The 14,245-nt window shown below is 38.8% G+C and overlaps 1 protein-coding gene across 2 annotated transcripts in view; it reads left to right on the top strand.

Annotated features, from left to right (window-relative positions):
• The window catches only part of USP22 (ubiquitin specific peptidase 22), an 88,649-nt gene that overhangs the window by 29,048 nt on the left and 45,356 nt on the right, over positions 1-14,245 (top strand). Inside the window, exons 2-4 of one of the 2 annotated variants that reach the window (XM_063171681.1) lie at positions 2,139-2,271; positions 11,005-11,118; positions 11,672-11,716. In XM_063171681.1, the coding sequence (XP_063027751.1) occupies positions 2,139-2,271; positions 11,005-11,118; positions 11,672-11,716 (292 nt within the window). The remainder of the gene's footprint in view (positions 1-2,138; positions 2,272-11,004; positions 11,119-11,671; positions 11,717-14,245) is intronic. The other variant, XM_063171682.1, reaches the window with a different exon arrangement.

Genomic DNA, 14,245 nt, shown 5'->3' with positions numbered 1-14,245 from the left:
AATCTGGTTAAGAATAGCCACTATGGTTTTTGATATTGATTTCTTTCCTCACTCTCTCTTTTAACCTTGTTTTCTTACAACTTCTGAAAAGCCACCTTGAGCTAAACTGAACAAACAGAGGATATGGATAAAACAGCTTCCTTCCAAGAGGTCTTTGAACTGCTCTTTCAACTTTCACTAAATTCCTTATACATTCTTCAATTTAGTTTAATTTCCATTGCAATAAAAACTCTTTACGGTACGAATTTTCTGCCTTTTAGCCTAAAATGACCAGCTTTTACATGCTTGTTATGTCATGTGTTTACAATACATTTAATGCTAAAAGATTTATTTTTAGCTGGCTCAGTAAAATAGCTGCTTGCTGGAGTTGTTGTCATAGCAGCAATCTTAACAGATAGGCTGATCCCATTTAGCTTCTGCAGCCAACAAGCGGCCGTTAGGCAACAGTTTGACAGTTCTGCAGCATTTTTCTAAAGATGGAAATTGTGCTGGTGGTGGTGAATTTTTTTTGGCCCAACTTTAAAATATTTCTTTCTGTAGGTGTGTGGAATTCGATTCAACATTTTCCCCTAACAACTTATGATAACTTTGAATACACAACATGTGAGATTCAGAATTTAAGTCTTAATTTGTAAGAGCTTGAAAATAAATTACATGGTGCAACATATTGCAAGCTGCTTTGATGATTTTTTTTTTAAAAAGCCAAAAGTATTCTGAGAGAAAAATGCCAGACTAGAGAACAAGATTGTGCATCATTTATTCAGCAGTAATTTTAAGTTGTGGCAGACTGGGCAAATATTACTGAAGAATTTTGTGGGTTGTTTTTGATAAAATGCACTGCCTGGGTTAGATATCTTAGGATTTTAGTAATCCCAATTCTTTTTTTTTTTTTTTTTAGTATGAAGAGAAATGGGTCCTTCTATATTGTCAAGCAAAGAAATAGTATTTTCAGATTAGGCTGTAAAATCAGACATAGCTCTAAATATTCTTTGTAGCTCTAAGCTGTTACAGAAGTTCAGTTGCCCTCAGACATAGGTCTGAATGCAGTTCTGAGATGAAAAGTGAATTTACTGCAAGGAATTTCTCCTGTCTGTGAGTTCCAGTCAGATGGTATTGAACCTAAATTGCTTTCAATGTGGTTGAGCAAAAGACTTACTCTGAAAACTCTCTTAAGTCTCTTTTTAAACAGAGTAATTAAAAAAAATATTGAAGTACTTTAGTTTAATGCCAAGAGATGAGTTTGGATGCTGTTGGCTTAGAGTGCTTCAAATGTGATTAGGAGTCAAAAAGTCTATTTAACCTTCCAGTGACTTTTTTTAGTCCTTAAGACTCACTTGTTAAAATATATTGCTATCATAGACTGTCATATCAGGGGTGTGTGCTTATAAATTTCCAATGAACCAGGGTAACTTTCCTCAGACCTGCCTGTTCTGGGCAGTTTTGGGGAAACTTCCATTGCTCCTGGTCCAAAGCCAGGCTCAGAATGGCAAAGGCAGCTTCTGTAACTCTGGCTGGTATGGATTTGATACTGTGCCACTGTTCTTTGGACTAATGTAGAAAAATCTAATGAGGGAATCTGGCAGAATCTCTCAGCAGAGCAATGAAATATCAAATACCCACACACATTTTAATGTCCAAGTTATATTACAGCTTTTGAGAGCATCAAGGAGGTTGGTGCTGTGAAAAAGGAGAGTTCTTGCTGTGATCCCACCACCCCAACTGCTGCCTCTTCACCCCTCAACCTCCCTGCTGGGCAGCTCCTTTGCTTGGGTTCTGGTGTTCATCTGAATAAATCTCTTGGACAAATGGAGGAGTTTCCTGTGTTCTGTCCAGCTGCTGGTTTTGCACATGAGGACAGAACAGTTTCCCTGTTATGCTGGTTTTGCACACAAGGACAGAACAGTTTCCCTGTTATGCTGGTTTTGCACATGAGGACAGAACAGTTTCCCTGTTATGCTGGTTTTGCACATGAGGACAGAACAGTTTCCCTGTTATGCTGGTTTTGCACACAAGGACAGAACAGTTCCCCTCCTGTTGTGCAGCAATCCACAGTGAAAGGGAAGGGTGGCCATGAGTGCTGTGCCTGGGCTGGGGGATGCTTCTGGCTCTCACAACCTGTGTCTGTTTTGCTGTTTCAGGCAAAGTCGTGCATTTGTCATATGTGTGGTGCCCACCTGAACAGACTCCACTCTTGCCTCTACTGTGTCTTCTTTGGCTGTTTTACAAAGAAACATATTCACGAGCACGCGAAGACAAAGCGACACAATTTAGGTGAGTTCTCCTCCCCGTGGTGTTCATCATCCTCTCTGTTATCCCTCTCCATTCCAGGCCAGCAAAGTGATATTTTCTTGTAGTTACCTCAGTAGGGAGAGAGATAATTTTATATTTGGGGTTTGGGTTAGTTTAGTGGTATTATTCTAAACTTGGTGCTTAAACTTCCATTGCATCACTGTTAAGTTTATCTTTGCAGTTAAAAATTTCCTTAGTAGCTTGGTATTTATGAATTAATGTCATATTTAAAAATGTGAGGAGGCAGAGTTTGGGGTTCTTTTTCCTAAGTGTTAAAAATGGTGGGTTTGATGCCTGGAACTAGAACATTTATTTCAGTAAACTTTTTTTTTCAGGAGGTCATGTTCACTTCTTTTATTGCTGAGGAAAACACCCATCATTTCTATCACAAAGAAGGCTAATCAAGTAGCAATCACAATTATTTAAACTGCTGAAGTGTGGAGGCAGGGGGAGTTTCTTCGTTTTTCTGTGTTGGCTTCTTGTTTCTGTTGGGGTCAGTAACCTAAGTAGTAACAAAACAGTTTAATTCATGTGGATTACCTTTCCCTCAACAGTCTCATAAAATGCTGATTTCAAGGCCAACAAGTTCTGTTCTGTCAGCTTTGGTGCTATTTCATGTTCAAAGCCAAAAAAGCCTTTTTTTTATTTCAAATTACCTATTGCTTATAGTTCAGAGCATTATTGAGTTATAATGCAAAATCCTGATCCATATTAAAATTCTGTTTTAAAATGGATGAATATAATTTTTCTCCAAATTAAAATACATTCTTGGTGGGGTTATGTAAGAAACAGGAAAAAAAAGGCATTATTTCATGGCATAAATTTCCTCTTGACCAGTGTAGCCACCATTCCTAATTTAATTTATCCTAAAGTGCTTATGGAACAAACTGTCTTTATTTTCCATGAAGACAGAGAAGCTCCAGAAGGCCAACAGAGCTGTGTACTCTTGTGCTTAAGAAATGGGTGTGTAAGTTTACTATTTATGGAAAAGATTATTTAAACCAGCAGATCGTTATAGTTTCTTCCTCCATATGTGTCAAGAAAGAAAAAGATGAGGCTCAGTAGTGGTAGAGTTTAAGTTTGTAAATGTCTTGAAAAACAGAATACTGGAAAATAGTACTGAAAATTCCATCATGGTGTGGCTGAGAGCTCTGGGACTGCTCAGCTCACAGGAGAGGCTCAGGGGAACCTCATGAATGGGTACAAATACCTGAAAGAGGGGTTAAAAAAGTGTCCTGGGCTCTTTCCAGTGGTGTCCAGGAGGCAGAGAAGACAAAGTGAAATACAGGAAATTGTGTCTGATTACCCAAACTGGAACAAGCTGCCCTGAGAGGTGTGGAGGGTCTGTCCCCAGATATATTCAGAATTCCTCTGGACAAGGGCCTGGCAGCCTGGATGTGCTGGATGGCCCTGCTGGAGCAGGGGCTGCACAAGGGGACCTCAGAGGTCCCTACCAACCTCAGCCATGCTTTGAAAACTGAAAATACCAACCCAACCCTGTGTGACATCTTCTAATTGCTTTTTGCAGAGTGGGATCTCAAAGAGCTTTTAAAGTCAATTCATTAGCTGATTTTTTTTTTGGAATCTCTACCAATGTGGAAGTGCAAATTATTTGAGGTAAACGTGAAGAATTTCTGGTAAAAGGGGTGTGTGGGTGTATATATACATATAAAAAAACCTTTTATGCTAGTACAAGTTTATGGCCACATTTAAGGTTTAAAAAATACTGTGCTAAATTGAGACTGCCAGCAGTATTTACCTGTTTATCTGTGGACACTTTGTAAACACTGTAATATTTTTACCACTAAACTCACCATATTTATGGAGAACCTTTTAAAAAAGCTTTTTAATTGCACACATTCTCAGCTGCTGTTTATGTATTTGGGAAGCTTAAATTCAAGTTATTTTTTTTGCAAGACAGAATTTGCTGTTGTCTGCTGTAGTGAATTAGCTTGTGTTTCCTTAAAGGAAAACCAAAACTGGATTGTGGAGGAGGGAGATTCTTAAAAATGCTCTTGCTTAGGGACTGTTGTGGTTATTGTCCTGGTATTTGACAATTAAGGCTGTGTCAGAAAAGGTATGTCCCAAAAGGAATAGCCTTTAGATAAAAAGGGCAAAGTTGATTAAGCCAAAGCACAAAATACTTTACTGAATAATCCCAAAAAGGATTCTTCTGCAGCTAAATATAAATTACTTGGTGCACAAATACACATAATGTGAAGATTGTGCAAGTGACTGCTTGATTTCTAGTTTTGGAGATTCCTTTCTCTCCATTTTTTAATGTATATTTTGATGTTTAATTTCCAGCTGCATGTAAAAGGAGCTTTGAAAATATTTTTGTAATTTTACTAGTGCTTTTGGTTGCTTTTCCTGCTGCAGTGTTAGTTGGGGAAATAACATCTGATAGGCAAAAACAAGTTAAGTGCTTTGAAATTTCAAAACGAAGAGGAATTATTTTAAAGTACTTGGTGACTTTTTGCTGAGCCAACATCAGTCTCCATGGAGACAGGCAGGAGCTGCACACTTTATCACAGTTGTAAGAAATACCATGGATTTCAGCTGTAACAGCTGTCTGAGCATGGCAGGGATGTGTTTGCAGCTCAGGAGGCTCCAGCATCAGATTCCAGAGTGGTTTTAAATACATCCCTTGCTATCTCTGCCTGCCTGAGCCATCTGAATTAGGCACTGACTTTACAGTGATTCCTGTCCTCTTGAATCTGCCTCCTGATCAATGTATATTAATAATGCTGGACTTCATTTAATGTATTCTGTGAGTTGTGGATGTGGGTGATGGGTAGGTGAGGTAAGATCCAGCTAAGGAGCTGCTTTTTTTCATCCCTGCATTGCTCAGTCCCCATCAGACAGCCTCCAGGACAGTCTGATACTCCCCCTGGGCTCTGTGTGTCTTTTGTCAGGAGTTGTGAAATGCTGAGACCAAAGTCCTTACTGAGCTCCTCTGGGATTTTTCCTGTGTTTGATCCTGTCAGATGTTTCCTTTTCCCCACCTGAACAATTTTTACCTTTTCTTATTGAAACTCTTGTATGATTCTCATTATCTTCATCATACTTCACTCTTCCAGTTCTAATGTGTCCATTTCTGGTGCCAGCCCCTTGGATTAAGACAGTTTGCTGTGTTAATGACTTGCATTCTTAGTTAATACTTCCATGACTTCTATTTTTTGCTTCTTAACCTGCTGTTCATCACAGAGCTGATATTCTTACTTGAGAGTTAAATTCAGGGATTCCAAAACTTCATTTCTGATTGGTGTTACTTATCTGTCTCTTTAGTGGGTGGAGTTTCACTCTTGGTGCTATTGCCTATTTGCTAAGGAACTTGAAATCCTTCTGGAGCTATTTTGATTATACTAAATGAATGTGTGCCATCAACATACTCTGTCATCTTCCTAAATAATCCTTCCAAATCAGGTTCAGCACCTGGGGAATCTGCTGGTGGATTCTATCCTTGTTAAAATTGATGGTCTCTTACTTATCTTTTCTGCAGCTGCTCAGTGAAGGAAAGTACACAATAACTTAGTCCCAGAGTAGCAGAAGCAGGAAGATGTCTGTGAACAGTAGCTCTAAAAGAGAAGAGAGGTCGGTACTATGAAGTTCACCTCAAAACTGCAGCAGTGATTAATTTATCAGTTTCCTGACTGGGACTGAAAATTCCTGGGCAGACACCAAATGAAGTTTTAGTATTCTTTCTGAATGAATATTTTCTGTTGTTGTTTTTTTAATACACACACACTCATAGCTGCAGAAAACCCACTGCTGTAGGGCTTACAATTCATGTATTTCTGAATGGGGTCAAGGAGCTGGAATTAATATTCCACTCATAACAACATAAAATGCTTTGACACACTGTGGTTCCTGTAAATTAACAGTTAAAAGCACATTTTCCATCTAGATTCCATAGGGACTCCAGGACATTTTTTCTTCATCTTATCTTTCCTGGCTTGGATTCATGTGGAGTTGTAGGATGATATTCTAAACCATCACAGAGTGTACAGCACAGGGGCTGCCCATTTGGCTCCTGGTGTTAAGTGGTTTGCAGGATAATATTGGGTGCTTGCCATGTTTGGATTGCAGGCAAAATGAATTTAAACATTAAAATTCTAGATCCATATGGGGCCAATAGGCATCTTGAAGACTTCAGAGCCACAAAAACACTTCTCACCTGTTGACTCCTGTTTTAAAAAAAGAAGAAAAAGCAGTACTAATGGAATAGTTCTACCTTGAGTAGTAGGAGAAGATACTGAATGTGAGAGGGAAGGATAATGCTTGACTGACTATAGTTTTTAATGTGGATTAAAAAATTTTGGCAACAGAAGGAAGCTTGGGGTTTGTTTTGGTTTTTTGTTTTTTTTTTTTTTTTTGTTTTTTTTTTCCCTGACAGTAAATACCTGGAGTTCTCAATGGCTGGATGATAATTTAGCAGGAGTAGTCCCTTTTCCACCTCTTTTCCTCCCTTCTTACCAGTTCAGGAATTCTGAGCTGTGGTGCAGGTTCCAGGTGCCAGGAAATCAGGAGGAAGGCAATCAGATGCCTGCCTTGTGCTGATAGATCAGAGACAAGATCCCAGTGGAGAACTGGCTGAAGTTTAACAAATCACTTCTTGGGAACCTGAGCCAATTACCTGGAATGGGTTTAATGATTAACACTCAAGGTGAGAAATCAGGGAGCATGAATTAGCTTTGGATATTGGCTTAAAATGGTCTGAAAGAATTGCAAATTTAGCCTCCTTTGTTACAGAAGTTGAAGGAAATGCAGGTTTCTTGCATAGAACACAGACAATGTTGATTTGAGGTTGATAATATGCCAAGACTGAGTCACAGAAATTCACAATGGAATTAATTTCAGTGCAGGTAAAAACTGACCTGAATTCTGAGTTGCTGCTGGATTTTTTTTCTTTTCTACTTGAGTGCACCCAGTGATCCAAGGGAGATGATACCACAACATGATTCACAAATATCTTCTGTCTGCCTAATGGTATCAAATATTATGGTAAAGTATCCCATTCCCAGCTGAGCAAAGTCAGTTCTTTTCACCTGGATCGTTCAAAATCTGAACATCCAAGGTTTTTTACCTGGATGAGCTATGCACACTCTGGATGTGGCACACTTCCCTGCTTTTGTTGTATTCCCATCCTCTCTGGTCTCTAACAGTTTCACAAGGACATCAGTTGATATAGCTGGAAAAATAAAGCCCTTGAGCTTAACTAAAACACTTTACTTGTCTCCCAGCTGCAGTTTGAAGACTTTTTGCTGCCAGATTTAAACTTTCACCCCAGAGCTGTTGTTTTTTAAAACTTCGTGTTCCTTGCACCATAGATAGATAAAGTTGTTGTTGTTCCTGCATGATCATCTGTGCTGCCTCCTTGTTTCTCCAGGCTGATAGTTTTATTTCTAAATGAAAAATAAAATATATTTGCATTCCTCTCTTGGGTTGCAGCTGCTTATAATTTTGTATGTAAAGGAGTCCAAGGAGATCAGACTTTAAAGGAAGGCAAGCTTGTTGTCAGGACAGAAGGTATAAAAGCAGAGAAAAATGTTACATTCCAAGAGGTCTTTTCATTCTTAAATTGCTCTGCCTGTGATCACCAAGTAGGTATTTTGAATTCCTAAACCAGGAATCTAGATTGATCAAATTTAATAAAATGACATTGTGATTCTTCTAAATTGCTTTTGGTTCTTCCTTGTGAAAAAAAGGTAGATTTCTACTTGCTATATATTTTATTTTCCAAGGGTAATAAATTCTGCATGTGTATTAAGCTAAAACTGATATTCACTGATTTCATCCCCCTGTACCTTCCTGAGAGAAGGGTTGGAGTAGTTTTAGGAAAAGCAGATCCTGGAAGTTGGGAGTAGCAGCCATTCCACAGGAGCTCCCTAAAAGAGAAGTTCATTGTGAGGAATGTGGGGCATCCCGCAGGCTTGGCAGTGGGTTAATCCCAAACACCTGGGCATTATTCCTAGGTTGGTAGTTCTCAAAGTTTTTATGAATTTGAGGCTTTTTTGTTAGCTTTGTGATCTAAAATATCAACACAAATACCAGTGCTGAAGTTTGCTACGCGTGCATTCTCATGCATTACTGTCGTGTTTTTTATGGGATTTTCTGGCCAGGTGTTTCAGTTTGGGATATGGCTTCATGGCACTTCAGTTTAAAACAAAAAGGATTTAGCCTAACAATGAGGTGAAATTAGTTTCAGTCCCCGCAGTCCTTTCAGGGAGAAAGTTTTGTGTGGACTTTGTCCTTTGGGTGTGGTAACTTCAGTCAGTGCTAAGGAATTGCTTGCTTGGGTAGAGATTCTGCCTGTAAAACAGCCCCTTCAGTGGTGCCTCTGTTCTTCTTCACCTCAAGACAACTAGCATAAGAAAGTTTAAGTGTATTTCAAGGAAAAAAATTCAAATTACATTAACCTGAAGCAATTAATTCCCAAACTTTCCTAGTGGGCTCTTTTCCTGAGCAGCTCTGTTCAGGTTCCATGAGAAACTCCTGCCCTTCCTCGTGCTGTGGCCAGGCCTGTGTGGCTGCCTTGGCACTGGTGCTTGAGGTAATTTGTCCAAAACCCCCTGCTGTCATTAAAAAGGCATTGGAAGTGTTGGCAAATGTACAACTGCATTGTTCCCATAAGTGTGTTGGAGAGAGGATATTTCCTCAAGAGTCCTTAATCAGGTGCTGGACAATTAGAGCTTTAACTCCACCAGTGTTTCTGTGAAACTTTCTGATCCTTTACACCAGAAATTCCTTCTGCTCTCTTGTTGGTTTAGATCTTGACATCTCTATTTCATTGCTCAGGCATGTAAATCCAGCAAGAAAGGAAAAGTAAGGAATCCTCTGAGCGCAGCTATGCTTACATGTTCTGATGGTAAATTGTAAATATTAGTGCTCACAGGGTCCTTTTTATTCAATATTCTGCCAGCCCTGTTCTGTTATTTAGGGGCCTGTTGGTGGGATCTTTTAAAGTATGTGGAGAACAATATTTGGGTTTGTGTTTTAAGACTGATATTTTGGATTTTCTACAGATTTTTTTTGTAGAAAACTGTGCAGAAGTGGTAATGCAGTAAGGAATGGAGTAAGTATTGTAGAACTCTAATACTCTGTAAGTTGTGATATACCATCCCTGCAGTTACTGATTCTCCACCACAGCTCAGAGTCTTGTCTCCTTTTGGAGTATTCTGCTAAAGGAGTTTATTCAGTCCTCTGGGCATCAGGGTGAAATATTCTGGTGTTGAGACACTACACAAGGTAAAGAAAATCCTGAGTTTGTGACTTTACATGAGGTAACACTGTCCTTATCCTCTTCCACAAACTGAGTGGTCCAGAGAGGCAAAACAGAAGAATGGAGCACATCAGCAAGATGAAAAACTGTTTAAAGTAATTGGGGTTTATTGAATAATAGAAGTAACAAACAGTTGGCATAATCATGAAAAGGTGATTTTAAAAGAGAGGAAGGAGGAAAAAAAGCAGCTTGCAACAGACTAAAGAGGAGGGACGGCAGGTTGTAAGGGAGTAGAGGTTGTGAAGGATGAGGAGATGGGGTTGGAAAGGAACTTTACCAAAAACCCTCCCCACAAGCACTGCCCCACTGCCAGGGCAGCACAGAGACTTCACCTGTGTTTGCCTGCTGAGATCCATGGCAGAATTCCTGCTGCATGGCATGTGCTTTGACTTATTGAGCACTTCAGAGTAATTCCATGCTGTTTCTTGCAAGCTGCCTAATGTGGTAATGGTTTCCTGTGCTTAAAACAAGTTTCCATTGCAGTAAGACTATTCTAATAATGCTATTATCTGGAAATAAAAGGAATTAAAAAACAAAATAAATGAAGCCTCTATACTTGAGGGAGAAGGGTGATGTATTTCTTAGCTGTTTGCTGGTGCAGGTTGTGTTTTAGTAAAATTTGCTAGTGCTCACAGATTTTTAGCTTTCCTGTGATTGTGGCCTTTTTCATATCTGTATACTGAAAATCAGCAGTTTACTATGATTACTTTGCACTTTTTCCATGGTATATGTTGGAGTAAAATGACATTTCTCAGTTAGGTATTTATTTTGTTTCTTGGCTTTCTTTTGTTTAAGGTTGTGCAAGAAAAATATTTTTAACATTGGTCAGTGTTCAGTTGTTTATTCTGAAAGGGCGTGTGAAATGAAAAATTGAGACAGAAGTAACCTGTGGCATAAACTACCCTGGAAAAGCTTTCCCCTGGAGAAATAGCTCTGAATTTGCTGTGCTGTCTTCTGTTGGAGCCTTCATCTGTATTTGAACTAGGTGCTTCCTAATTATTTTAATGGCCTTGAAGAGAAATAGCTGAAATCTTAGGAATAGACAGTTCAAACTGATACATCAACTCTCACAGGACTGGTTCTGTGTGTGTTGTAGTCAGTCACTGTCCTGATGCCTCTTGGTAACTCAGGTGTTTGAAAGGTAAATTGTGGGTTACAAACAGCCTGAAGGCAGCTGATGCTTTGTTGTCCTGCACAGTTTTCTTGCTGTGCCAGAAGCAACTGAATAACTCACACTGAAACTGGAAAAATGTCTGGGTTTTTCTCTTTTTTTTTTTTTTTTCCCCTTCCAGATTCTAAGGTACAGATTTTTCTTCTTTTGTGGACTGCTTGGAAGAAGGAGTGCCTGACTTGGAAGCCTGCTTTAAAATGCCTTCTGGTTTATGAACTCACATCTTTTTTTCCTCCTCCCCAACTTCCCTTCTGTTTTGCAGCCATAGACCTTTTGTATGGGGGTATATACTGCTTTATGTGTCAAGATTACATATACGACAAAGACATGGAACAAATTGCCAAAGAAGAACAACGAAAAGCTTGGAAATTACAAGGTTTGGTTTTCCTGCCTGAATTTCTTGTTTCTGTTTTTAATCATACCTGTCCCTCCCATTTGTTCAGTGGCAAAAAAAAAAAAAAAAACTCTAAGGGGAAGAAAGAGCTCTTTAGAGAGAGTAGTGCAGGCAATGGGAGAGAGATGTTCTTCCTTTCCAGGAGTCAGACTGTGGGTTTAACACATGCACCACACCTAATTGTAGCAAGAATATTTTATCTTTAATTGCAAAAAAAATACAGAAATATCTAACATTAATCCTGCAAAAGCTTGCATATCAAAAGTTAGATCTGTATTAGGTAGAGAATGTAACAGTTTGCTCCTTTAGGCTTATTTACGTGGTACAGGCAATAAATGTGTTCCCCTCACATGAAATGCTACCCTTGTGTGTGATTATTTTTTAACTTTTTTTTTTAAATAGATCATTCCAGCTTACTTACACACCTGTGCTTTCAGGGTACACGCACAGTATCTATGTAGAAATATTTACACACAAATATATGTACACACATTTGTTTTATTCAGTTTGCTTTCCCTAATTTTTTCTTTTTTAGCCTTCACCCCAACAGTGGTTTCTCACTACCAGTGTACAATGACAGGTAAGAGGCGTGGGCTGGCGACGCACCTCACTAACAAGCGTCCCTTTGCTGATTATCCTGCCATTCTAGACATGAATCACAGTTAAGAATGCCACTTTTATCGTGCAAATCGTTTTCCTCTTGTTTGGATATGTTCCAGTGATTGAATAATTGCAGCAGACTTGATTTCATATGCTCTTTCCTTGATAGAATTCCTCCAAAACAAACCTTTTCTCTTTTTTTGTTTTGGTTTTTGTTTTGGTTTTTTTGTTTGGAAAGGAAATATCATTTATTCTGAACTGAGTAGTTTGTAAGCATCAGTTTTAAAAGCTTGTCATCTTCCATTTCCAGTGGCCTCTGGGGGGTATGTTTTCTTAAAGTGGGAAAGTCTGTATTTGAAGACAGATGACTTCTGTCTAGTAATGTCTCTTCTGGAATCCATGGCATCCTGTTTCAATGTGACAGCCTTAGTCAGGGCTGATATGACTTCAAACCATTCTTAACCTCAATTTCCAATTTTAAAAATAGCAGCTAACATCGTATTAACGAGAGCTTTTCTGCTGGCTCAAAAGATAGCTGCCTTCACTTGGTTCCTACTACAGATCCCAGGCTGCTTCCTGCTTGTTTCCTCTTTGAGGGAAGAGAGTCAGGGGAAAGGAGGATTGTGAGTCCTAGAACAAGGAAATGCACCTTAAAATCTTTTAGCACAAAGCACTGGTTTTCAAAGCAAGACAAAATGGGAGTAGGTTTAAAAACCTTTCATCCAAACTAGCACCTATTCTGGAAACTCCTTCAATCTGAGTTTGGGGCACCAAATGAATCAGCTGCAACAACAACAGATCTTCATTATTCCAAAGAAGAGGAAACCTCCTCCAGTCCTTTACTTTTAAATATGCAGATTTGAAGAGTAATGTCTTTGTTATATTGTCCTTACCAATTGATACACCTGTGCCTTGTGGACTGAGATATGCAGCCACTTTGTCCTGCCATGGACATCAGCCTGCTGTAGTTTAGATTCCAGGGAATTACAGCTACAGGATTGTTCCTCTGGTCATCTTGGACCCCAGAGTTGTGTAGAGAAGGTCAAAGAATCACCCAGAGGAACTGCCAGGCAGGAATCCTCTGTACTGATTAACTGGCTATTGAATGGCACATTAAATATATATACACAAATGCATATTTGTGTGGATCTGCACATTCCATCTTCTGTCCCTGGAGAACTCATCTGCAGTGAGCAGTGAACACAGACAATCAAGGAATAGACAACAACACTTCAAATTACTGGAGTCTGCAATGTAGACTTTTTTTTTTCTTTAAAGTCATGGCATAGGTTCTTCTTTGTCTTTTTATTATGAAACCACGTGTTTCCTCAAAAATTTATCTAAGGAATGAGAGAGAATAATGGAGAACTATGTCTGGTTTTTTCCTTCTCTCTCTGTTGTTCCAATCTCTGTGCTCCCTCCCTCCTGTCATCTCAAAGATCCCTTCTTGCTCCAAACTGAATGTCAAGAGGAGCACAAACCCCAAACTCAGTGTCTTGGGTTTATATTGCTACCACAGAGTTAATTTACCTCAGATCTTGCTGCCAACTTTAAGAACTTCAGAAGTGAATCCAGTCTGCAGAAACTGATTGGCTTAAAGACTGAAGGCTGAATGCAGAAATGTTCAAATTTCTCTCCACAGTGCTGGAAAGGTGTTAGTTTATACTTTAATAGATGCTCACATAACAACATGATGCCTGGAGAAAAAAAAACTTTAAGAAAACCCCCAAATATCATGAGATTCATTTCATACTCCTGTAGTATTAACTCCCAGTGTGCTGAGTTCCCCAGTCCAGCTGGAGTTCGGGGTTGTCTGATGTAATTCTGAATGTTGCAACTTGGCCAAAATTTTTTCCTTTGGTATTAAATATTAATAACAGGGGAGGTGAGAATACACAAAGCCCTTTGTTCTAATTAATGTCTGAATTTTTGGGAGAGGAAAAATTGGAATTTGCTGAAGTTTAGCAAAATAAACAATGATTGAAAAATTGTGACTTTTTATACACCTGAGCCTTCACTGCCTTTTCCTTCACTCATCCCTGTTCCCCTGATGAATTCTCTGAGAAATGCCAATTTGAGTATTTCACCCAATTAAAGAATTTCTTAGTTGGAGATTTCACGTGCTGACTTGAATCTCTGGCTATTTTATAGCAGCATTTTAAAAATTAGTAATTTTCACTTGTCTAACACTACTTTCCTTTAATTGTAAATGGTGACCTGTGCATGGTTTGCAAATCTTTGTTTAAGGTAGTTTATGTTGGAGTTTTTGGCATGCTTGTGAGTGTTATTAAACCTTTTTATTAAACCTCTTTCCTTCTTTGTCATTTGGTTATTTTTTGTTGTAGTTTTTCATTTTTAAACATCAAACCATTCCTAATAAATGGCTCTGCCTTTTCCAAATTTTCAAGAGTAATATAACCTCAGCATTCCTGCTAAGTTATATAGCTGGAATGGAACATGTTTTAATTTCTGTGTCTGACTTAACTTGTGCTCCTTCTAATGAAAGGCT

Source organism: Melospiza melodia, chromosome 18, assembly GCF_035770615.1.
Source record: "Melospiza melodia melodia isolate bMelMel2 chromosome 18, bMelMel2.pri, whole genome shotgun sequence".
NCBI classification, from domain to species: Eukaryota; Metazoa; Chordata; class Aves; order Passeriformes; family Passerellidae; genus Melospiza; species Melospiza melodia.
Note: the sequence above shows the minus strand (reverse complement) of the source record. Positions and strands in the feature narration are given on the sequence as shown.